Raw genomic sequence first — 27,785 nt, forward strand, 5'->3', positions numbered from 1 at the left:
TGTCAACGAATTGGCTCTGCTTTCTTCAGGGGTCATATCAAAAGCTGTAGCCTCTCTTTTTTGTGCTTGATTGCAGGTAAAAATCATGATGTCAGTTTGGACTTATTGGTTTTTAGTCTTCACGGTTTTAATAGCTTGTGTATTCAATATTTTATGTTACATCAAATATTTTATATTTTATATGCCAAAGGCTGGATTTGGTACTAAATACAATCTGATATTTTGTGTTTCATGTTTCTTGTTATATCAATACTTGATTTTTCTTCTTTGAGAGGCATTTAGAAGTTGGAGTACTTAGTAAGGATAAGATATAAGGATGAACAACTTCTTTATTACAGGAATCACTTGCTTGATAACGACCGGTGTTAAAACCTACACCCAAACACTGCTCCTAATTGTCATAAAGAAGTTGTTCATCCATATATCATATATCTTATCCTTACTTGATTCTTCTTGTTAAATTAAGTGTTTGTGAAGCCTATGGTTTCTTTAAGAAATCAATAAACCAGTGAGTAGAAAAAGATTTGTCAAACTTTCGACACAAGAAATTGAGCACACGGGTTAAGTAATCAGCAGTATGTCAGGGACTCTGTTTCCAATGAGAATATGGTTTATCTTTTCTGAGGGAATTGATGTCAAGGCTCCTGAATGTCTCAGCATTAGGAGAGGTAAACTGTAATATTTCAATATGTGAGTTGCTTACTCTCTTTCTTACATATAACCAAATCTAGTGCAAATGTTTCAAGATCTTATTCCAAACCACTTTTGAAATTTCTAGTGACTGTAACCCAAACGAAATGTTTCCCTACACAACAGTAAAAAGCTTGACTCAGCTCCTGTCTACCAAAACCAGTGCTGAAAGTGCTCAGTTTGCGGCCCGCACCCTGTTCCTCCACCAGTGAACCCAGTTTATAAACAAGCGGCCTTTTCACAGGCACAGGATTGTGTAAAATAGTTCGCTCTTACCATTTAAATTTAGTATATTTTTGTCAGTTATACAAACTTATACAAAAACAACAAGCATTGCGTAAGAAAGTTCTTGTTGCATTATTTACATTTTTGCATTAACTTCATCAAATGCAAGTCAAGATTCTCTCGTTCTCTTTCCATATTAGCAATTGGATGAATGAAAAGTTGTATCCGCAACCCATGAAAGCCATGTTATTTATAGAAAAACTGTATATTCACAAGAGCATTACAGAAATTTGATGCCCTCTATCCTGCTTCCCCTATGGATACGAAATATATCCTTGCATACTGCGTTTTTTTAGCCCCTTAAACTGTATTTCTGACTTCGTGTCTTTTAACAGTTTCAGTACACTAAGATTAAATTTGAGAATTTTTATTTCTTTTTACACTTGGATGGTCAAATAACCATGTTTTGTTAGTTTCATAGGGATATTAATGCCTCGTTGAGGCAGACAAGTTGATCAGGTTCACTCTTGTTTCTGTCACAGCCCCTCCATTTCAATTAAGTTAAACATAGATGCACAACATGATCAGTCACATGACATTACAGACAGGAAGCCTGGAAACAACAAGTTAAACATAGATACAGACAGGAAGCCTGGAAACAACAAGTTAAACATAGATGCACAACATGATCCGTCACATGACGTTACAGACAGGAAGCCTGGAAACAACAAGTTAAACATAGATGCACAACATGATCCGTCACATGACGTTACAGACAGGAAGCCTGGAAACAACAAGTTAAACATAGATGCACAACATGATCCGTCACATGACGTTACAGACAGGAAGCCTGGAAACGAACAAGTTAAACATAGATGCACAACATGATCCGTCACATGACGTTACAGACAGGAAGCCTGGAAACAACAAGTTAAACATAGATGCACAACATGATCCGTCACATGACGTTACAGACAGGAAGCCTGGAAACAACAAGTTAAACATAGATGCACAACATGATCCGTCACATGACGTTACAGACAGGAAGCCTGGAAACAACAAGTTAAACATAGATGCACAACATGATCCGTCACATGACGTTACAGACAGGAAGCCTGGAAACAACAAGTTAAACATAGATGCACAACATGATCCGTCACATGACGTTACAGACAGGAAGCCTGGAAACAACAAGTTAAACATAGATGCACAACATGATCCGTCACATGACGTTACAGACAGGAAGCCTGGAAACAACAAGTTAAACATAGATGCACAACATGATCCGTCACATGATGTTACAGACAGGAAGCCTGGAAACAACAAGTTAAACATAGATGCACAACATGATCCTTCACATGACGTTACAGACAGGAAGCCTGGAAACAACAAGTTAAACATAGATGCACAACATGATCCGTCACATGATGTTACAGACAGGAAGCCTGGAAACAACAAGTTAAACATAGATGCACAACATGATCCTTCACATGACGTTACAGACAGGAAGCCTGGAAACAACAAGTTAAACATAGATGCACAACATGATCCGTCACATGACGTTACAGACAGGAAGCCTGGAAACAACAAGTTAAACATAGATGCACAACATGATCCGTCACATGACGTTACAGACAGGAAGCCTGGAAACAACAAGAGATCCATCACTGGTGCATATGATTGTTCTGATGCAAAATTATCATCAGATCAAGTTTGATTAAAATGCGCATTGTTAAAAAGTAAGTTTTGATGTATATTGTCATTACTTATTGAATATCTTACCTCGTACGAGGTAGGGTAATTCACAACATCACTTCAGCAAGTGACGACACTTTAATGTCTTCAGTGGGCTTGGAAGCATCTACCTTGATTATGTCATTAAGTGTGTGGTCACGTATTGTTAAGGGGCTCAAAAACATTTGACGTGGGAATACTTTCACCATGAACACCTGGATAAGTAGTGGATCATTGACGTTAACACCCTCGCATTAGCACACAGGAAAGAACCCTCTCATTGCCTGATGGGATTGTGATAAGCCTGCCTGAGTTTGAAATGTTAGAATCAGTTTGTTTGTTTGTTTGTTTGTTTGTTATTGCCACACTCAGCAATTTGACAGCGGTCTTTAAATATTCGAGTCAGGACCAGACAATCCAGTGATTGACATCATGAGCATCGATCTATGTAATTGTGATACAATGACATGCATCAACAAAGTAGTGAGTCTCTCACAACAAGCATAGTGCCCTCTTACGACAAAAATGGGATGCTGAGGATTATGGAGGTCCAAGGCAGTGACTTTGACCTCCTCTATCCATACCCCACTACTGCTACTAGGGCTGGGGGGGATGGTGAGGTTGCCTAGTGGTTAAAGCGTTCTCTCAGTTGATTCCTCACATGGGCACTATGGTTTCTGGTGTCCCCACCATGATGTTGCTGGAATATTGCTAAAAGCAGCGTAAAACCATACTCACTCACTATGAGGGCTGGTTTACTGAAGGCAAGAGATGGATAACTGAAGGTGTGGATGGTTTACTCAAGATGGAGGACAGAAGGCTTATAATTCCGACAGGGATCATAGTGTAGGCAAATGGTTAAACGTTTCACTCATTATACTGATGGCCCAGGTTTGATTTCTCACAAGGCTACAATGGTTCAGCCAGTGTTTGATTATTGACAGGCCCCCACGTTACAGCTGGACTATTAATGATTGCTTCACAAAACAACAAGGCCATTGCTGAAATTGCTGACAGGAAGTTGTTGAGATGGCCCCTGGCTGTGTTCAGATGGATTAGTGTTTGTCATGTAGTAAGATACAACCTCTGTAACTCCATGACCTCCTTCAGCTAACCATGTGTCATCCTATACCAGTAGTTCCACAACTTGCCATTATATTGTTTTTCAGAGAAAAGATGAGGTTTTACAAATGTTGAAGGTCACATAGGTCTCAGGTTTCTCTGAAGTAAATAGTATTGGGGATATCAAAATGGCTATTTTTAGTGACAGTTTCAGTTTGAATGGTTTGCCTTTTGTTGCCATGTGTCAGGCATTTCACCACAACTGTGTAATTATACTACTGTGGTTGGTTTTCATTTTATTGGATGGATGATGAAGCCAGGGTTGAATAGGTTGTTGTGTTAGATGACTACCATGGGGTTGAAGAGGTTGTGTTAGATGACTACCATGGGGTTGAAGAGGTTGTGTTAGATGACTACCATGGGGTTGAAGAGGTTGTGTTAGATGACTACCATGGGGTTGAAGAGGTTGTGTTAGATGACTACCATGGGGTTGAAGAGGTTGTGTTAGATGACTACCATGGGGTTGAAGAGGTTGTGTTAGATGACTACCATGGGGTTGAATAGGTTGTTGTGTTAGATGACTACCATGGGGTTGAAGAGGTTGTGTTAGATGACTACCATGGGGTTGAAGAGGTTGTGTTAGATGACTACCATGGGGTTGAAGAGGTTGTGTTAGATGACTACCATGGGGTTGAAGAGGTTGTGTTAGATGACTACCATGGGGTTGAATAGGTTGTTGTGTTAGATGACTACCATGGGGTTGAAGAGGTTGTGTTAGATGACTACCATGGGGTTGAAGAGGTTGTGTTAGATGACTACCATGGGGTTGAAGAGGTTGTGTTAGATGACTACCATGGGGTTGAAGAGGTTGTGTTAGATGACTACCATGGGGTTGAATAGGTTGTTGTGTTAGATGACTACCATGGGGTTGAAGAGGTTGTGTTAGATGACTACCATGGGGTTGAAGAGGTTGTGTTAGATGACTACCATGGGTGATGCTGCTCTGGTGTTGCTGCTCTGGTGTTGCTGGCTGTGATGTTGCTGTGATGCTACTGTAGAATTGCCTGCTGGATAGAAACAACTTATAATAAATACAAACATGTATGTACATGGGGTCTCAAATCACCACCCATTCACTATTGTCTTACACCTCTAACAGAATAAATAGGGAGGTCCCAAGAGGCTTGGCTAGCTCCACCAATTTGACCGATTGGGTGTGAATGCACTCAAGTGTTTTTGACCGATCAGATCGACTTCATTCCAGGTAATTGACCAATTAGGCTGTTACCATTTGTTTATATGACTACAGTTAATCTGTTATGGCCAGGACAGATTAGCTATAGTCATAGGAAAAAATCAGCTGTTCTTTAACCTCTTTTTAGAAGTATATATTGTTCAATAGATAAAACAATTACAAACCTCAAAGGTCAACAATTGAAATGTGTACTTAAGGCTGTTCAAAGTAGAAATGGAGGTGAAAATGCAGCTGTCCCTTGATAACATTGAATACTACTGGTATGACAACACCTCCAAGCAGTGAGTCCCATTCTCTCCCCACCTGGACCTTCACAATATCCCTACCCACAGTTGAATTGTATATCAATGGATTCTTGACACTTTTATGATCTTCATAATAATAACCCCCAAAAAAATATTACTCCCAGATAACAATAACACACTTTTACACAAATAGAGTATTTTTTACCTGGATCGAATATCATGTCATATTGCATTATGTTATGTTTGTCAGTATATAATACCATCAAAGAATATTTCAGTCATTCATAGCAAGCCTCACCGATCAGGCCTTTCAACCCTATAGCCTAAGAATAGTGTTTAGTGCATGAATGCAAGCTTAGACACTGTGGGTCCAATCCGTATAACAAACACCCTCTACAGTCCACCTATAGTGGGAAACCACTCTATTGGTTGATGTGGATCTTGTGATGGACAGGAGTGTGTGCCTGTTGCTCAGCTGATTGACTCCTAAGACCATGTTGATCCCTTGCTTGCATCAGTCATTGATTTGTTGACAAGACAGAGGCAATGATCAGATCTTGTTTGGTGACCTCCGGGTCAGAGTCATACGCAAACTGTCACGTGGGCCAGCCGGTCTGTGGGTAAGGAAGTGAGGGTTCAGTGAGCTATGTATGTCTGAGTCTCGCACTGCAGGGTGTATTGGATACTTATCCTGGGGCTTCATCTGACACCTGTCAAAGACTTATGTGGACATTGCAGTAAGTTTATCAGATTGTGTTTGTTTTTGTCAGTGTTCAAGTTTGGTGATCTTTTTAGTTTTGGGGCTTGTTGTTCTGACATGTAATTCATCCACTGAGTTGGATGGAAGACTATTGTCATCCTGATTTGGCAAAAATCAGCTTCTGGAATTCATATTTTTGGGTATACTTGAAATGTTTCAGTTCTCATTTAGAATGTTTTTGAATTTTGAAAAGGTGTTATATAGACAATGTGTTAGTGATAATTATAAAAATAGAATATATATTTCACTTATGAAGTACTATGTATCTGGTTATAGCAGTACATAACACCAGGCTGCACACAACCACCGAAAACCCGTGAAGGTCCAGGTTAGACTAGGTCTTAAGAGGCAACTGACAGGATCGGATGGTCAGACTCGCTAACTTGGCTGGTGCATGTCATCTTAACCCAACTGCGTAGATCGATGCTCATGATGTCAATCACTGAATTGTCTGATCCAGATTCAGTTATTTACAGACCGCCGTCAAATAGCTTGATTATTGCTGAGTGCGGCGTTAAACAACTGACAATCAAACAGCCACTTAACCTTGTGTTTGTGAGGCCTGGACTCACTCAGTCTACAAAATGTTGACAAAATACCAAATGATGTGCCATCAACAATACTTAGTTTTCCAAATAGCCCCCACATATCGTGTGACATGCCTTAGGTTATCATTACTATATTAAATACATTATTTGTTTGTTTCTAAAAGTATTAGAAATAGCCCCCACATATGCCTCAGGGTGATAAATGGTATTGAACACAGTATGAAGATCCCATCTACTGCACGCCGTGATGAGTGATCACTGCTATCTGGTACAGGTTGTGAATGGGAGGATGCGAGAAGGAAATACTATCAGTCTTCAGGCCAAACTACACAGATATAGTATGAGTGACACTGTACACAGAGGGAAAAGGTTAAGCAGTGCTTATTAAATATTCCTGTGTGAGATAGTCATGTCTGATATATACCCAGTATCAATATTCTGACAATAAACATTTGTTTTTGTTTCAATGTACTTGTGACCATGTCAAGAAACAGTGATCCATTTTTGTACTGGGTTGCACATGATTACATTTTACATGTTAATTGCAATAATAATGTATAGTTTTGCATGACCTTACATTGTAAATAATGGTAGGCTATGACACATTGACCAGTATTTGTTAAAGTCATCTATTAAAGACAGATGAACATTTTCTAAAGAGATAGTACCTGTAGTTCCTGCTGCTAGAACCAGAAAGTTGGTGTGTGTTTAGTGGGTGTATACTTAAATAGGATAAATTTGAAAAGAATTAGAATAATAACAAAAGTTGTATTTGGAATAACACTTTCTTAGAAAAGTACACATTCTAGTATTTTTTGTTCAAGTGTTATCCCAAATATAATATTTGTTCCATTGACCACTTTCTAATGGCATTGTGTTTTCATGGACTTTGGCCAAGGGAGCCGTGCCAATTTACACTTGTCAGGGGGTACACTAAGTATGTGATCTAGACTACCAGTTGTCAGACTTTCTTTTTGTGGAAGCTTCGGAGGCTGAGTGGGTTAGATCACTGACTTCATGTGCTGGTGATCAGGTGCCTCACTCTGAGAGTGTTGGTTCGAATCCTGGGTGGGACTCAACCCCCCAAAAGTACTTGTACTTGTACTTTACTAAGAAAGTGTTATCCCTAATATAACATTTGTTCCACTGACCACTTTCTAAATGGGATTGTGTATTCAATTATTATTACGTTTATTCGATTGAAACAAGACTAATTTGTTGCCTCAAAATATTAAGTGTTATTTCAATTTTATCTTGACACCAACTTTGAAGTTCTTGCCAGATGGTTGTTGCTTTGCTACAATCTGAAAAAGGTGTGACACTGTTTACAACTGATGTGTTATTGCATTGGAGTGATCAATATTTATTGCCTTTTTTAGATGTTGTACATGGACTGTAAATATGTGTCCCTGACCCGACAGTTCAGTGTTTGCAAAGTCGCTTCAGGAATGAAATTAACAAAGACACTGGAATGTTAGAGTTGCCACTGTAGTTACTACAGTGTGTTTGCCATGGTACACTGATGGCAGACTGATGGGGCTGGGGTTTGCAATGGTTGGTCAGATGTGGAGGCTGGCTTTATGATCCTGCCTGATTAATGGACCTGTTGGTGTTATCTGGATGATATCTCTAGAATAGATGGTGTATCCTCTGTGTAGGAGGACGTTTAGTCTCCGGATAATGTTGATGCTGTTGAAATGTTCATGAACAGCTCATGAAGGATTCATGAACTTTCATGTTCTTATTTCATTCACTGATTGGGAAATTATGAACACCAAAGTGTCATCTGAAGTTTGTCGTGAACATTGTAAAAATGTTTAAAAAATCAACTTCAGTGGAGGGTTGGCAGACTGTCCATAAAATTATCTTGCACACCAAATCAACATATGATCATTAATATGTTTTTCTTCTTTAAGAAAATTACACTGTTCATGAAAACTTTATGCATGCTTGATGTGCTGTCCATGAACTGCATAAATGCATGTGAGAATTTTACCTGGAGTTGGACAAAAACGAAGTGAAGGACGTCATGTGCAAGAGCCAGGCCATGTTCCTAAAGATCTTACGACATCAAGAGACTCATGCAGTCAGTTGACAGATCCCCTCAATCTGTCAGGTCCTCAGTACCTTTGAGACATCTTGTGCGACAGGTAGAATCCTAGATCTGAGGCTTGCTCCTGTCGAAACGCTGTAAATGAACCTACAGAATCTTTGCAATGTGTGGTATGGAGCCTCGTTGCTATTAATACATGCTTGCAAGATGCCAATAAGCCGGCATCAATTATAACATGGTTGGAATCGTTCATTGTACTTCTTTCTGTGTGGGCAGTTTTATGAATGTGTGTATATTGTGAAAGCCTTGTTTACAACTTGATTGATTGAGGGTCTAGGATGAGTCCAAATTTAATACCCAGGTACCCAACCCCTCTATTACCCAACCCTACCTGGTTATTTGCTGTAGGTCTCAAGAGTTGGTTCAAAATGTCTGATTAGAAACTGTTTTACTGCAGCCCTGGCAAAAACTATTTAGGTACACATATAAACCGACCTGATTATGCATACACTGAAGTTGACTGAAGCTTTATCTTAACTCAAACATATGCAAGTCAGAAGGAACGTGTGCATAGTCAGAGAGAAATGCAAACATAAGAAACTTGTAGTGTAACAATGGAGCTATAAAGATTTCTTGTCATTAAACGACCTCGGGTTCAGGTAGTCCAATGTGTTCCAGGATCCTACTCAGTACCCACAGGACCATTGTACCCAAGTTACCCATCCCAGCACTATTCCTTGGTCATATTTAGTTGTTTTTGTGCTTTTGTTAGTAAAGGTGATGTTGTGTTTGCAGGCGAGTACCATCTGAACAATGACAGCATGGACTACGCCATACAGATGGAGATATGGAAGGGCAACATTGGGGGCGCTCTGCAGATCGCAACAGATAGAGAAGAGCTCTCTGATTGGTTGGTGGGCCTTGCCCCTCTTGGTGAGTTTTGTCAGCTTGATTTCGGGTTCCTGAATTGTTTTCAAGGTCATTTAGGGATGCTGTAAACTTATATTATTGTATTATTATTTGTGTTCGCGATTAAAGTCACCAATACTTGACATATATTTGTGACACAATTGTATACAGTTTATGTGTTGTCATATCTAAAGTGAGAGAGTATGTTTTCTTACGCTGGTTTTAGCAAATAATGGACACTTGGTATGGGTTACATTTCACACATTGTGGGAAATCAAACCTGGAAATAAGACAGGACGAGTAATTGCTGCATCTTTAGGCTATTACACTGCCCCTCAAGAATTCCAAGTCTTAATTTATGCTTATCTATTTGACTAACATGTCCGTGTGTAATCCTACCCTGATGGCAGGTTATTGCTCAGGCTATCAACCACTAGTTTTTCTGAATCCTACTTGATTAGTCTTACAGCAGTCATGATGTCGCTGAATATCGCTGATTGAGACACAAGACAATAAATAATCAGTCATTGAAGATTTGAAAAATACAGTTTCTCAATACCCATATATTTTCATTGAAAATCTGTCTACACAATACAACTATCCCGATAAGCACTCGGCACTCGGCAATATTGCAGGTATATGATGGTGGCCTGTAGATAATCAAGTCTGGACGACTGTTATTATGTGCAACAATCCACATTGTTGGCGTATAATGTCACTGTCAACCAAGTCTAGAAGCCTGACCACCCCATCCATTTTTTCACCTTTAGCGACCAGCATATCGTATCCCATTTGCATCGTTGCTGATGATATCAATCACTGGATTGTCTGGTCCAGACTCGAGTATTTACAGACGGCTGTCATATAGATGGAATATTGCTGAGTGCGGCAAACAACAAACAACAAACAACAAACAAACAACCAGCATAGGTTGCTGGGGAGTATTCTAACAGGAAATCCCCAGTGTTTCTTAGTCGACATGCCAGACAGATGAAACAAGGTGTACTATAGGCATGTATAAGGCAATAACACATCCTAGTAGATCTAGTTGGTATCAAAGATTTATCTAAACATGCTGAGAGGCTGATATTCGACCCCAAGTCTGCAGCACATGTCAGGTACAAATTCCAAATTGGAATTGAAAGTTACCTACAGTCCGTTTGACTCCAAATGAGAACGATGAATTGCAAAATAACTCGAAATCCAGAAAAGTGTATGAAACATCAATACGGTACTTGACCATGAATACCCTGTACCCAACAAAATCTGAATTTTGTTTATTTTAAGACCCATGACGAATGAAGTTCTTTAAGAAACTATCATGTAATTTTGTATAGAAATGTGTACATGACACGTAGGGGGACAAACCGTGGAAGGCACAGTGCAAGCACGGTCTGCACGTGCTACACAGTGACCGTGTTCATTCAATGACAAGATGCGCTACTCAGCAGATGTTAAACAGTTGATGTTGAATGTGTATGATTTCTTTAGAAGTGAAGCAGAAAGAGCAAAGCCTTTTTATGCAATTAATACATTCTTGAAACGAACTTCAAAAGCTCTTGGTATGTCCCCTCAGAAACTTAAAAATGTTGTTAGTCGACGAGATACAAATAGTCAGGCCAAGGAGGTAGGGAACATGTCAAAACCATGCAAGGTTGATAAATTAGACAGTTTTCAGAGGGATCAAGTCAGACGTGCAATTGTTAAACTGCACTCAGAAAATAAGTTCCTGTCCCTAAGAATTTTGAAGAAACACCTTGAAACTGACCATGATTTACGTGTTACAAAGTACAAACTATGGCAGCTGTTGCATACATTTGGTTACAAATACAAAAAGATAACTGGAGAAAATAGGGCTGTGTTGTGTGAACGGTCTGACATTGTTCGTCTCCGAAATCATTACCTTCGTACCATCAAGCAGAAACGTGAAGAAGGATATGAGTCCGTCTTCTTAGATGAGACATGGGTAAATGCATCACACACAGGCAGCAGTCAGTGGGTAAACAGTGGTGACTGTAAGGAGTCTGGTAGAAAGTTACCAATGGGAAAGGGTGAAAGACTCATAGTTCTCCATGCTGGTTCTGCTAGTCAGGGTTTTCTCCCAGACTGTGACCTCGTCTTTAGAGCCAAGGCCAAAGACAACAGGGACTACCACACAGAAATGAACGGCAATGTATTTCTGGAGTGGGTGAAAGATAAATTAGTCCCTGCTTTGCCTACCAAGTCTCTCATTGTCATGGACAATGCACCGTATCATAGTGTGCAGGATCCAGAAAGCAAGACTCCAATCTCTAATAACCGTAAAGGAGCATGGTTACTTGGCTGCAACGGAGGAACATTACCTTTCCTTCTCGAGCGACGAAACCACAGCTCTATGAAATCATCAAAACTATGAAACCTGACCCCGTGTATAAAGTTGACAGTTACATCAAGGGTCAGGGTCACGCTGTCTTACGACTGCCACCTTATCACATCGACTTGAATCCAATCGAGTTGGTATGAGGCATCGTCAAGGGTGACGTTGGACGATCGAACACAACGTTCAAATTACGAGACATTGAACAACTCGTAAAGGAATCCCTTGGTCGGGTAACAGTAGAAACATGGAGGCGTTGTGTGGCCACAGTCGTTGACGAGATAGAGCCACGTTATTGGTCACGAGATGGACTACGGCCAGCAACAGTCCAACCTATAATAGTGGCAGTTGGTTCAGGCACCAGCAGTTCCGACGACGAGATCTATGGCATGAGTGAGTCAGATTGCGACTGAAATTATCATGAGACGGCCCCTCTAACGCTGTCATTTCCCCTACCACAGAATGTGCAGTGCATGCGTGCTTGCGCTGTGCCTTCCACGGTATGTCCCCCCTACGTGTCATGTACACATTTCTATGCAAAATTACATGATAGTTTCTTAAAGAACTTCATTCGTCATGGGTCTTAAAATAAACAAAATTCAGATTTTGTTGGGTACAGGGTATTCATGGTCAAGTACCGTATTGATGTTTCATATACTTTTCTGGATTTCGAGTTATTTTGCAATTCATCGTTCTCATTTGGAGTCAAAAGGACTGTAAGTCATGTTAATAAAGCCACAGATAATATCATGGAGTGTAGAGGTGACTTGGATTTCTACGATAACAGGAAACAGGAACAATTAAAAGGAATAGGATTTCATTTACATTCATGTTTTAATTGCAATGTTAAAATACATCTGATTTGAAGAAAATAAGAACATTAAGAAATTCCCAATTTTGGACAAGATACCCATCTTTTCCCAATATCAGTGTATAAAATTAAAATTATTTGCAAAGTTTCCAGACCAGTAAAATGATGCCAGATTAGATGTTTCCAGACAAACAAACACAAGTAACAAAAGGGTAGACATAAGAAGAGCTTAATGTTAGTTCTCAGAAAATAACAAACTGGTGGATTAGCAACTTAGTAACTTTAACTCATTAAAAAAAAATGTCATCAAATTCCAAGTCATCCCTATCTGAAAACTCAGCCCCATAATTTCGGATAACCCTCCGATAAAGAACATATGCCCATAGCTAGAGCGTCACCATTGTGACAACATTAACCAGAGCTCCATACACACAGTGGGCATCTCACCATTATGGAATACTTATTAAGTACATGCGCTGTTATTTATAAACTGTACAAGCCTAAAAGATTAACTACATGCATTCCAACTGGAGAAAATCAAATTTGGCCAATAGAATATGAGGACAGAAACTGATATCAACTTACGAGGAAATGACAGGATATTGTGTTTAACATTTACTGTTAATTGAATTAAAACTAGAATACTAAGGTAATTTATAGGGAATGAAATAATAGCCTGACAATCATTCGTGCAACATTTCAAAATGACTGTTTGTCAGCAAAACAGACTGTCTCTGGCTGTCAGGTATATCAAACAATGCCAATATGCCCGCTTAGGACACAAAGTGTAGCTACATCCTGGTATTACCATCTACTTCCCTTGATATTGCCATGTACATCATGTTGATGGTGTATCACAGATGGGATCGTGGGATGTCAGTCTGCTGCAGTCTGATTGGTTGTAAAATATTACCCACTGGATTGAAAGTTAGTAAAGCTGACTTTTCACTGCATGTGAATTCATTAAGCATCATCAGGTTTATTCTCAGTCCCAAATTTGAAACTTTGCATTCTTCATGGCAATATGAATATTATTTTATTGTAATTATTCAAGTTTTGTTTCATTAATATATATCAGTGCAGTGTTATTGGTTGATTGATTTCCTCTTCATTCGGTTAACAAGGCACTTTAGTTGCTATGGAAACATATCACATCCTCCGTTGTATGTTGACACTGTGGCAAGTCAGTGACAGTACAGTATCAGTAGAAAAAGAGCCACTTTCATTTTTTCAAAGTTGATACACATTATTTTCAGGATTGTGTGAGTCTTTAGTTGCATGGATATTTAAACATTTAAAACTTCCGGGCATTAAATGTTCATTTCCTAATTGGAGCGTCTCCATGGTTAAGTGTAGAGCATCTGCCCAGAGAGCAGAACGTTTGGGGTTCAAACCCTGCGTCATATCAAAGGACAATAAAAGATGTTATTTGTTGTAACCCTGCCTGGAGCTCAGCATTAATGGTCGGCTCAGTCAGTATGTTGTGTCTGATGTTAAACTGTGGCCTGGTGTCTCAGTGGCCTGGTGTCTCAGTGGCCTGGTGTCTCAGTGGCCTGGTGTCTCAGTGGCCTGGTGTCTCAGTGGCCTGGTGTCTCAGTGGCCTGGTGTCTCAGTGGCCTGGTGTCTCAGTGGCCTGGCACTATAAAATCGGCATTAGTCAGGACTATAGTTCAAGCAGCCATCCACACAAACACACACATACATGCACATTGCTATATAGATGCAAAAATCTTGGACGCGACATTAAATCACATTACCTCACCTTGTTCACCTCATTTCCTAATTGCCCGCCCTCATTTAAATCAGAGTTTTGTTTAAATTTTGAGAAATGTATGGACTGAAATATTCGAAGTGTTCTCACAGAATAATGAGTATCAGAAATAGATAGCCATTATCCTAATTTGTGTGACCCTTAGGTTAATCTATTCGCTGACATCTGGACACAGGTTGAGCTGCTTCAGTCTCACAAACCAGGTCATCCTCGTCCTTGTGTGCCATTTCCTTGTCACTTTGGGTGTGTTATCTGTACTGTACTGTAGAGATGATTCAAAAGTATACAAGATCAAATGCATTCAAATATTGAGCTGTTTCATACGTAACTACATTTTTACCTGAAATACAATCAAAGTAACATTAACTAACAACACATGTTTGTGTTTGTGGTACCCCCTTCACAGATGATATCATGGAGATGTATTGGCCTTAAGCCATCTACAAATCTCTAATGTGTTTCCACTGACCCATATATTGATCTCAAGATCTGATAACATGACGCTCCAGGATGAGTGCATTCAGCAAGATTGCTTCTTTTGAACCTGTAAATGAGCCTAATATAGAACTAGCCATGCAGTATACACTCGTTGTTTCATTTGCTTAATTCTGCTAATTTGAAGGAATACCAAATAATTCCTTTTCATGTCCAGTCTTGTAATTGGAATATATGGGGGGGACGGACTACAAGAGTATCACAAAATTAATGTACAGGGGTTTCCTTGGCCAGGATTTCATGATATTCTGTGCACCAAAAGAGACATATGTAACACAGCATTCTTTCGAGTTGTTATCCAGATATTAATTAGTCGCCTGCGCTTGCTTCAAGAGCAGATTCAAAATGGAAGTTAGGCTTTATCAAGGAAACACATTACTTTGTGGACATTTGAGTTATAACAAAAACAGTTGCTTTCCACCTTCAGCAATTGACATTATTGACAATAACTAGTCTGTTTTGGTAAATCTAAACTTTATTTCATTACAATAGTTTATAGAAGATGTTATCAATGACACAAATTTCATATTGATAATCGTTGATATTTCTTCCCATCACCGATAATTCTAATTATCGTTCTTTTTGCCAGCCCTAACTGTTACGGCCCCGGGACACACCTCTGCAACTGCAGTGTGCATCCCTGCATCACTTCTGGCTTCACACCATGCACATCGGGATATAACCACAAAACTGTTCACAAAGCCTTAAACCCAGCTCACTCACTCACTTTAGAAATTATGCCAAATTATTGAAAGTGAATCTCATCCCCTGACAGACTGATGATACTACCTCATCCCTTGTTTTGGAGAGTGTTTTTGTTCCATCTGACGTTCTTCATTCAACAATCCTCTTGTCCATATTTTGTAGCTGGAACAGGTTTCAAGAGCTCTTTAAGACATCAGAATAGACATTTGCACATGTTGCCAGAAAGTGTGTTGGTTTTTTTGCAGTCTTTGCTATTTCAATACCCATTATGTCTGTTGTGCTGCAACAACATTAAACATATTGATATGCTTGTTAGGCTTTGTGTGCTGAAGTAAAACACTGTTTGCTTTATATGGGTTTTTTTATGTGTTAAATCATCCCACAAAGAGGTTGAAGTTAAGCTGGTTGTTATGAAAAGTCTGTTTTTTGCTGTTTCCATGGAAACGAGGCAAAATATAACCTGATATGCACTATAGGCTGATTGTTCTCAAAGAGGAATTCAATTGTGGACATTTGAAGCGATGAAGATACATCGGCTACCATATGGTGCCTTTGACTTTCAAAAATCGTTTAAAATCCTTTTTAGGAAAATAAAGCAATGACATTATTAGTGTACAGAAAAAGTACTTTTTCCAGCAGAAATGGTATTTTGTCATAAATATTGTTACAATTCTTTGTCATGTCTCATGTAATGTAGCGTATGTGCAGCACACGTTTGTTTCACAGGGTATAATAGCAGTAATCTTTCCCCCTCATAAAGGCTTTGTGGTGATATAAAACTCATTTACATAATGACATATGTCATCAGTTGGGGAAAGACAATTTAGTCACATTCAAAATGGGGCTTGACTGCTCGGTAGTCTTGGAAGTGAAAGGCACTGAAGTCATTGTTGAGAGTTGTGTCCCTCTGATATGTCAGGATCCGCTGATCATGGGTCAGAATCCTAGATTCACCCTGAATAGGATCCCTGGTGTTGTCACCACTATACCCAGCAATGTCTGAGACCTGTATCATAACAGGCTTTTCTCTGACATCTGCCAGACCATAGTTATGTTTCAAAGCAGTGTAAAACATAGCTCACACACTCAGTTACTACAATTACTAATCAATTACTACTTACTAACTACTTACTAACTTGTCCAAAGGCCTTCTGATGGTGTGAAATATATCTATATTGTATAGGTGGGAGATATAGACAAAGGCTTGTATATTTCAGCTATACTTCTATATTGTATAGGTTGGATATATAGGCAAGGGCGTGTTTATTTCAGCTATACTTCTATATTGTATAGGTGGGAGATGTAGACAAGGGCTTGTTTATTTCAGCTATACTTCTATATTGTATAGGTGGGAGATGTAGACAAGGGCGTGTTTATTTCAGCTATACTTCTATATTGTATAGGTGAGATATATAGGCAAGGGCTTGTTTATTTCAGCTATACTTCTATATTGTATAGGTGGGAGATGTAGACAAGGGCGTGTTTATTTCAGCTATACTTCTATATTGTATAGGTGGGAGATGTAGACAAGGGCGTGTTTATTTCAGCTATACTTCTATATTGTATAGGTGAGATATATAGGCAAGGGCTTGTTTATTTCAGCTATACTTCTATATTGTATAGGTGGGAGATGTAGACAAGGGCTTGTTTATTTCAGCTATACTTCTATATTGTATAGGTGAGATATATAGACAAGGGCTTGTATATTTCAGCTATACTTCTATATTGTATAGGTTGGATATATAGGCAAGGGCTTGTTTATTTCAGCTATACATGTACTTCTATATTGTATAGGTGGGAGATGTAGACAAGGGCTTGTTTATTTCAGCTATACTTCTATATTGTATAGGTGAGATATATAGACAAGGGCTTGTTTATTTCAGCTATACTTCTATATTGTATAGGTGAGATATATAGACAATGGCTTGTTTATTTCAGCTATACTTCTATATTTTATAGGTGGGAGATGTAGACAAGGGCGTGTTTATTTCAGCTATACTTCTATATTGTATAGGTGAGATATATAGACAAGGGCTTGTTTATTTCAGCTATACTTCTATATTGTATAGGTGGGAGATGTAGACAAGGGCGTGTTTATTTCAGCTATACTTCTATATTGTATAGGTGAGATATATAGGCAAGGGCTTGTTTATTTCAGCTATACTTCTATATTGTATAGGTGAGATATATAGACAAGGGCTTGTTTATTTCAGCTATACTTCTATATTGTATAGGTGAGATATATAGACAAGGGCTTGTTTATTTCAGCTATACTTCTATATTGTATAGGTGAGATATATAGACAAGGGCTTGTTTATTTCAGCTATACTTCTATATTGTATAGGTGGGAGATGTAGACAAGGGCGTGTTTATTTCAGCTATACTTCTATATTGTATAGGTGAGAGATGTAGACAAGGGCTTCTTTATTTCAGCTATACTTCTATATTGTATAGGTGAGATATATAGACAATGGCTTCTTTATTTCAGCTATATATACTTCTATATTGTATAGGTGAGATATATAGACAATGGCTTGTTTATTTCAGCTATACTTTTATATTGTATAGGTGGGAGATATAGACAAGGGCTTGTTCATTTCAGCTATACTTCTATATTGTATAGGTGAGATATATAGACAAGGGCTTGTTTATTTCAGCTATACTTCTATATTGTATAGGTGGGAGATATGGACAAGGGCTTGTTCATTTCAGCTATACTTCTATATTGTATAGGTGAGATATATAGACAAGGGCTTGTTTATTTCAGCTATACTTCTATATTGTATAGGTGGGAGATATGGACAAGGGCTTGTTCATTTCAGCTATACTTCTATATTGTATAGGTGGGAGATATAGACAAGGGCTTGTTCATTTCAGCTATACTTCTATATTGTATAGGTGGGAGATGTAGACAAGGGCTTGTTTATTTCAGCTATACTTCTATATTGTATAGGTGGGAGATATAGACAAGGGCTTGTTCATTTCAGCTATACTTCTATATTGTATAGGTGAGATATATAGACAAGGGCTTGTTTATTTCAGCTATACTTCTATATTGTATAGGTGGGAGATGTAGACAAGGGCTTGTTCATTTCAGCTATACTTCTATATTGTATAGGTGGGAGATATAGACAAGGGCTTGTTCATTTCAGCTATACTTCTATATTGTATAGGTGGGAGATATAGACAAGGGCTTGTTCATTTCAGCTATACTTCTATATTGTATAGGTGGGAGATATAGACAAGGGCTTGTTCATTTCAGCTATACTTCTATATTGTATAGGTGGGAGATGTAGACAAGGGCTTGTTTATTTCAGCTATACTTCTATATTGTATAGGTGGGAGATATAGACAAGGGCTTGTTCATTTCAGCTATACTTCTATATTGTATAGGTGGGAGATATAGACAAGGGCTTGTTCATTTCAGCTATACTTCTATATTGTATAGGTGGGAGATATAGACAAGGGCTTGTTCATTTCAGCTATACTTCTATATTGTATAGGTGGGAGATATAGACAAGGGCTTGTTCATTTCAGCTATACTTCTATATTGTATAGGTGGGAGATGTAGACAAGGGCTTGTTTGTTGCAGCTTCCTACGACACGTGGCTGGGGATGTGTGAGGAGTACGCCCGGCAGCTGGAGGGGGACGGTCAGTACCACAAGGCCACCTCCTACCTGCTGGCCTGTCACAAGGTGTATGAAGCCATCGACCTCTTCAAGCGGCACAGACTATTCAAGTAAGACAATCACACATACAGCTGTAACAGATATCTAGGACTAGACTAGGATAAGTGTAGCCAGTAATCATACACAAGTGTTGTAGTTTATTTTGAGAGATGATTGCTAATCTCGGTCATATAGTTCAGGCCAACAATAAGAATTTTCTCATTGGGATCAAAGCTGAAATATGTGTGCAAAGTTTACATTTCTTAGTGCTGCTTCTTTTGTACAAAGATCTCCTTCATTGGAGGATTTCCGATCCATAAATTGACATTTCTAAACTGGTATGCCTGGATCTTTGGTATCTGTTGTGGAATATGTGAGTGGACTGTGTTAGAATTGACTGATAGTAATACTAGTGTCAGGAACAAAGAGACTTGAGGATTGTTGGAAGAGCGACCAGTCAGGCTCACTTGGCTGGCTTGTACCTGTGTGAATTTTTACCCTATTTAGTTGCTGTTAGCTATGATTGGACACAGGAGCGCTGAAATTGCCCTGGTCTCCAAACACAGATTGGTACTAACATTTTCCATCATTATGTCACCTAAGAGATCAGTGGTTCAAATACCTGTTCTCCACATTATGATCCATGGTTGCCATCCACCATAGCCATGCCATGAGCTTCACTAATGTGTTAAATGTGTCAGACCTGCATCACTTATGTCTTCCCAAATGAAGCTGACATGCCATGATACTACTGATAAAAAGTCCAAAGGACATTGAACTCACTTACTCCCACACACACAGACACAGACACACCCAGACATTCTGTCTCTGTCTCTGTCTCTCTCTCTCTCTCTCTGTCTCTGTCTCTCTCTCTCTCTCTCACTCACTCACTCACTCACTCACTCACACAAACGCTCACACACACACGCACACCATCCTGTATTTGATCACTGACATTTATGCTCATGAAATGCCTTTTGACGTACAGTTCCTTGATATTGCCCTTCAGCATGCCCACAGGACATGCTTATGCTTACATGTCCAGTGTATCATCCATGTCACTACACCTTTGATGCTTTTGTCGTGATTCTTGTTTTGCTTTCATTTTGGAAAGAGCAAACATTACTTGAAATTGATTTTAGTGCCAGTCCTGCTGTATCTGGCTAATCTACTTCCACCATACGCGAATCTGTGTTATCATATTGCAGTATTGTGTTGTGTGGAAAGCCAGGCTTGTCTAATCACTTTGATGGACAAGGTGTTATCTGTCTGTGTAAACAGAGCTAATCTGGTCACCCAGTATGTGGGGCATTGAGTGGCCTACTTAGGCCAGATAATCCTACATAGCCAGCCCCTGTGCCAACAATAGGCAAATGGCCCCTAACTAGAGCCACTTAATGAAGAGGGATAATTTTACATATTTTATTTGTTTTTTTAACCTGTGAAAATTAGGGTAGAGAATAGGTCTTCAGTGACCCACGCTTGTCGTAAAAGGCAACTAACAGGATCGGGTGGTCAGTCTTGCTGACTTGGTTGAACAGTCATCGTATCCCATTTGGATAGTTCAATGCTTATGATGTCAATCACTGGATTTTCTGGTCTAGACTTGATTATTTACAGCCTGCCGTCATACAGATGGAATATTGCTGAGTGTGGAGTTAAACAACAAACATTGGTTGAATCCTTTGTGTGGCTTGCAGGATAGATTACAGCCTTATGTTCACATGCTTCTCAGGGCGGTCAGGTAGCCTAGTGATTAAAGCGTTCGCTCGTCACGTCGAAGACCCGGGTTTGATTCCCGACATCGGTACAATGTGTGAAGCCCATTTCTGGTGTTCCCTGCCATGATATTGCTGGAATATTGCCAAAAGCGGCTTAAACTCATACTCACTCACTCCCACTACACTCTGACTACACTGTGGATCACATGGCCACATTGTATGACCCGGCTGTCTGTGTCATGGAACCCAGACAATGTGGATGGCTGATCATGCTATCATCCACTGGTTTTACATGGCCCTGGCTTACTGCTTCACAGTCTTCTGGGATTTAGTTGGACTATTAATGCCTGCTACATTGAACAGCAGTCACACACTGACATACTTATACCTTCCTTCATGAATTTGTCCTTTTATTCATTCTTTATTCAAACTTTCATTCTCATGATCAGTCATATATATCAACATTGGCATTGCGATTAGTGTTGTTTCAAACATAATATCCTGTTTGATTGTGGGCACAATACTTTAATGTTTGTGAGCAATCCTTCTGATCTTTTCTCAAGGACAGATTCTGGGATTGGCTTGCTATATGGACCTTGTCCCAATAACCTGCAGTGATGTGTTTCACTTTCATAACAAAAACAACACAAAGTAGGTTAATACACCCACCAGTGCACTGAGACTGCCATTGGCCCCTGCCTCAGTCACTACAGGCTGCCTGGTGTTATTTGAAAAACAATTGCTTCAAAGTCAACAATTTCTAGTATATCTTAGGACCCAGTTTTCTTTGATGAACCTCCATGGAGCTTCAGGGGTAGATGCATTTGGCCCGAAGACTTGGGCAGCCAGGTGTGGATTGGATGTCGACCCTCCATGGAGCTTCAGGGGTAGATGCATTTAGCCCGAAGACTTGGGCAGCCAGGTGTGGATTGGATGTCGACCCTCCATGGAGCTTCAGGGGTAGATGCATTTAGCCCGAAGTCTTGGGCAGCCAGGTGTGGATTGGATGTCGACCCTCCATGGAGCTTCAGGGGTAGATGCATTTAGCCCGAAGACTTGGGCAGCCAGGTGTGGATTGGATGTCGACCCTCCATGGAGCTTCAGGGGTAGATGCATTTCGCCCGAAGTCTTGGGCAGCCAGGTGTGGATTGGATGTCGACCCTCCATTGAGCTTCAGGGGTAGATGCATTTCGCCCGAAGACTTGGGCAGCCAGGTGTGGATTGGATGTCGACCCTCCATGGAGCTTCAGGGGTAGATGCATTTCACCCGAAGACTTGGGCAGCCAGGTGTGGATTGGATGTTGAACCTCCATGGAGCTTCAGGGGTAGATGCATTTCGCCCGAAGACTTGGGCAGCCAGGTGTGGATTGGATGTCGACCCTCCATGGAGCTTCAGGGGTAGATGCATTTTGCCCGAAGACTTGGGCAGCCAGGTGTGGATTGTATGTCGACCCTCAATGGAGCTTCAGGGGTAGATGCATTTCACCCGAAGACTTGGGCAGCCAGGTGTGGATTGGATGTCGACCCTCAATGGAGCTTCAGGGGTAGATGCATTTCGCCCCAAGACTTGGGCAGCCAGGTGTGGATTGGATGTTGACCCTCCATGGAGCTTCAGGGGTAGATGCATTTCGTCCGAAGACTTGGGCAGTCAGGTGTGGATTGGATGTCGACCCTCCATGGAGCTTCAGGGGTAGATGCATTTCACCCGAAGACTTGGGCAGCCAGGTGTGGATTGGATGTCGACCCAGTATGGAGCTTCAGGGGTAGATGCATTTTCGTCCGAAGACTTGGGCAGCCAGGTGTGGATTGGATGTTGAACCTCCATGGAGCTTCAGGGGTAGATGCATTTCGTCCGAAGACTTTGGCAGCCAGGTGTGAGCTCCAGGAGAAGATGTCCCCTCTTATATATTGTCTGAAGATCTAGACAGCCAGGTGTGGATTGGATGGTGACCCTTCATGGAGCTCCAGGAGAAGATGCCTCTTACATTTTGTCTGAGGACCTGACTTGCTAGGTGTGGATTGGATGGTCACAATGAATGCAGAGTATGGACATTGTTTGGATGAGAGGCCATCTGAGAAATAATTGTTTGATAAGTAACTTTGTTCTTGGAGGTGAACAGTGTTAATGTTTGGTTCATGAATGCGTGAATGATTTTAAACTGAATCGATCTCTGGATTGTCTTGTCCAGACTTGATTATTTATGACCGCCGTTATATAGCTGAAATATTGCTAAGTATGGCATTAAACAACAAACAAAAAACCTTAGGTTATGATATGGTAATCAAGATGGCTTCCTTATATAATGTGTGATAATCAAGATTACTTCCTTAGACATTGTATGATAATCAAGATGGCTTCCTCAGATATTTTGTGATAAACAAGATGGCTTCCTCAGATATTTTGTGATAATCAAGAAGGCTTCCTCAGATATTTTGTGATAATCAAGATGGCTTCCTCAGATATTTTGTGATAATCAAGATGGCTTCCTCAGATATTGTGTGATAATCAAGATGGCTTCCTTAGATATTGTGTGATAATCAAGATGGCTTCCTCAGATATTGTGTGATAATCAAGATGGCTTCCTTAGATATTGTGTGATAATCAAGATGGCTTCCTTAGATATTGTGTGATAATCAAGATGGCTTCCTTAAATTATGATATAATATCTCACTCATTCAATGTCTGATGAGAGATGTTTTAATAGTGAATATTAATCATATGATATTTGTAAATGTTAATGTGTTGATATGTTAAGTAATAGCTAATGTGTCTCATAAGATTGTGTCATGTCAACTTCAACTTCAACAGGGAGGCTGTGGCACTTGCGCGGATGAGGTTGTCTCCCCTTGACCCAGTGCTGGAGGACCTGTATATGGAGTGGGCGCAGATGTTAATGAAAGATGGCAACTACGAGCAGGCCGCCAAGTGGTGAGCATTGAAGTACTATCAAAGGACTTGAAGGGATCTGGCAAAGTAGTCTAGTTTTTTCATTAAATCTTCAACATGGTCATGCTTACAGTCTCCATTTTCATAAGTATCCAGATCTGTTCCCTCTGTGTGATACCTTGGGGAGATTCTGGGGCAGCCCCTTGTATACCAGATACAATCAAGTCCTGTCTATCCGACATGGTTGGTTGCATATGATTATGTCGGATTAACAAGTATGTCGGATAAAGAAAATTAAGAAGTATCACCGTTTGTGATCAATAATCGGACAACTACACGATAGATAACAATACAAACACGTAATATAAAAATATAAATGAAATATTCAAATTGTTAATTTACATTGTTAGCGTAATATGTTTTCTAATCATGCAGCATCTAAAGCTCAACACAAAACAACTGTTACGGACTGTATAACTTATTCAAAATACTTTAAAAAGCATATTCTGGAATGGAAGTCGCATGTTCGAAACTAGTACCACAAAGCTTAAGAAAGCTTCTTTCTAAGTGGCTAACGTTGACTCACTGTTAGCCATTTCATTGGTCAGTCATAGTTCGCGAAGGTTGTTCTGTTGTGACCTGTTATGGGATGTTCTCGGCGATAGCGAGAACTTGTATCTGATTTTAATGAGATTGAGGTAATCTAAGCATGTGAATAATCCTGTTTTTTTTATTTAAAGCATTAATTGTTTATTGTTAAGCAAGTTTATCTCTGCAGCCGTTGTAATATGCAGCTGCCAGCCGGCTCGTCTTGCATCAAAACATGGGCTGTGTACTCGCGGGCAGATGACCACGGAGTACGCTGATCATTGTGTGGGATTAACGAGACTGATTAATGAGTGATTCTGGTAATTCGTTACAAAGTAGTATGTCGGAGTGCGAGATTAACGGGTCTGAATAGCACTGATTTAATCGGTTCCCATCATTATTGTCGGATCAAGCCGATTGTCAAATTAACAAGTGTCGGATTAACAAGACTTGATTGCACATGCACGTTGTGGGAGTAATGACAATTGGACAGAATACAAACACTCAACATCATGAGTCTTCAAACTCGACTACGTTGCTTACAAGGTGTAGAACCTCCTAGAATTCATTATTTCATATTTGTTTGATGGCATTTAGAGGCATGTTTGGTTTCAGTTACCTGGCTATGAAGCAGATCCAGGATGCTGCCAATCTGTTGACGAAGAGAACCGACCAATCGTCCCTCAAAACGGCTACCCACATGACTTTGTTAGCCAATGAAAAGCCTCAGGGATTTCTGTATGCTCATAGATTGGTTCATCAGTTCATTGCCAAGGATGACTGGAAACAGGGCTACAAATTCCTCAAGGAACATGAAACACTGAAGGTTGGTACAGCACCACCAGCATGTCTCCATCCTCGGTCAGGATGCAGCTTTCTCAATTGATTATTATCAGTGACAGCAGAAGTGTGAAGATTGAATAGAATTATCATTCATCTGTCAAGATAGTAAATGGAAGTTAGAGCTACAATCATGATTGATACTGACCTGCTGAATGGCTTTATTTTCCAAATTGACAGTAAAATCTATGCAACCACTTACCAGCATCCAAATACATCTCACTGACCTCATCAACATATATTGTAAGACTAGTAATAAATTATATCCAGTTATTATTATTTTCAAATTATTCATGTGGGTAATTCATTGGTATAAATATCTCATGAATCATATGCAAAGACAAACAAGTTTTTCTCATAGTAACTCAATTTCATTTGCATTGAGATGTTTCCATATTCCAGTATATCCTTATACTTTTGTCAAAGTAGAATAAGAGCCTGAGATTGTTTAGACATATGGAGATCAACAAACACTACATGAGCAGGGATGAAAGGAGTTAACAATAACAACATTAGGATTGGATGAGTGATAGGCGTGATTGAAGCCAGCAGCAGTTGTATATATAGGTATGAGGATGTCTGGCCAAGCGGTACAGATACGATAGGATATCACTCTCTGTTGTTTCATGTTATGTTGAGAAGGGATATGGCCCTGATCTCTGTTAATGGAGGAGCTCTTATGTGGCCTCACATTTGTACTTCTTCTGAGTGTCAGATTTGTGTGGTGAAGCCTTGGAGGTTTCTAGGAACACTATGTACATTGACCTTGAATTGTTTGTTTTTTAGATGTTCTGAGAGTTTGTTCTGTGTTCTAGGTGGGCATGTGGTTTTAATCATTTAAGAAGTGAAGTCCAAATAATATAGACTGTTACAAGTGAAATCATCCCGATGAACAAATCTATCATTGGTTTACTCTGTGTTTGATATTAAGCTTTAAAAACTAAGAATCTTTGTCATGACCCCAGTGTAAATGTTTCAGATTAAGGGGTAGACTACTGAAGGGGTCCCCAGATTCACATGCTGTAGCAGCAAACACTAAAGACCCTGTGACCCCTTAATGTCCAACATGGTAGACAGTAATGTTCCTTTGTCTGCTTACCATATTCACTGTATTAAGTGCCCCACTCCAAGAAGCACCCCCTGATCAACTAAATAATCTTTGTAAGCACCCTATACAGTTCCATACAGTTATTAAAATATCTTCACAGAAACACACCAGTGTACAAGATGTATATAATTTCCAAGTGAATATTATCAAAAACGTTTTAGTCTCATCAACATTTGAACCAAGTTTATTCTCAACCTCAAAATCTCTGACAAAAAATAGGGTTTTAAGAATCTCGCCCTCTTTGTCATTTTTCTGTTTGTTTGTTTGTTGTTTAATGCTGCACTCAGCAATATTTCAGCCATATGACAGCGGTCTGTAAATACTCGAGTCTGGACCAGAAATTCCAGTGATTGATATCATTAACAGTGTCAATTTTCTGAGAAACCAGGCCACTTAGAATGGCAAATACAGCATAGACATTCCAGACATTAATTGTCTAGAAGAACTTCTGGTTTCAAAAAGGGTCTGATTGGCAATTTCACAGTTTAACAAATGTTTATCAACCCCCTAGTCGGCTGTTTGCTTATGTGTTTTGTCTATTAGCATTAGGAATGGTGTTAACACTGCTTGATGTGAGTGGCTAGGCCAGCAAGTTGGAGGAGGTGTCTGTTATGGGAGAGTTCTGTTCTCTGGCTGGTTTGAAGGTGCATGACTGTCAACAAACATGTGCTGTTCGTGGTTAAATACATGGGGGCCCCGTTCCACAAAGCGATCATAGCACTACGATTATCGTAAGTTTATGTTAAAGTATGGGATTTGTGTTCAACTTGGTGCTACGATCACTTTGTGGAACGAAGGCTGTGTGTATAAAGACTATTAATGTACCTGTAATAATTAGTTGCTGGCAATAAAACCTGTTTGCTTCTGTGTTCTGCTGCAGATGTTGCTGCCGTTTGTCAGCATGCACGAGCTGCTACTGCGGGAACTACAGTCCCTCACCCCGGGGACACTGAGGGAGGTTGACCCCGCCTGCTTCACAGAGTGGGGGGAGGCGCAGACCGGGAAGGCATTCATTCCAGGTGAGGTATTCACACACACTATGTGCCCACGTGACATCTAGAAGTCTACCTTGAAGTATGACTAGTAAGACCACAGACTTGTTTATTGTATGCCCTATATTAACTGGTTAGGGATGTGTATGGCCAGTAGTATCTGAACAGGCACTTGTACAATGGCCCGTGAAGATCCGGGTTAGAATAGGTCTTCAGCAACCCATGCTTGCTGCAAGAAACCACTATGCTTGTTGTGAGAGGCGACTTACGGGATCGGGTGGTCAGGCTCACTGGCTTGCTGGATGCATGTCATTGTATCCCTATTGCATAGATCGATGCTCATGATGTCAATCACTGGATT

At 39.9% G+C, this 27,785-nt stretch overlaps 1 protein-coding gene across 2 annotated transcripts in view; it reads left to right on the top strand.

Moving 5' to 3' along the window:
- Positions 1-27,785, top strand: part of LOC124139846 (gem-associated protein 5-like) — a 212,996-nt gene that overhangs the window by 168,849 nt on the left and 16,362 nt on the right. For both annotated transcript variants that reach the window (XR_007219116.1, XM_048388307.1), the window contains exons 19-23: positions 9,368-9,505; positions 19,212-19,359; positions 23,819-23,938; positions 25,100-25,310; positions 27,313-27,451. Coding sequence is in view for 1 of the 2 variants with exons in the window: in XM_048388307.1 (XP_048244264.1) it covers positions 9,368-9,505; positions 19,212-19,359; positions 23,819-23,938; positions 25,100-25,310; positions 27,313-27,451 (756 nt within the window). In the remaining variant the exon portion in view is untranslated. The remainder of the gene's footprint in view (positions 1-9,367; positions 9,506-19,211; positions 19,360-23,818; positions 23,939-25,099; positions 25,311-27,312; positions 27,452-27,785) is intronic.

This window comes from Haliotis rufescens, unplaced genomic scaffold, assembly GCF_023055435.1.
Source record: "Haliotis rufescens isolate VD_foot unplaced genomic scaffold, xgHalRufe1.0.p SCAF_7, whole genome shotgun sequence".
In the NCBI taxonomy this organism is placed as follows: Eukaryota; Metazoa; Mollusca; class Gastropoda; order Lepetellida; family Haliotidae; genus Haliotis; species Haliotis rufescens.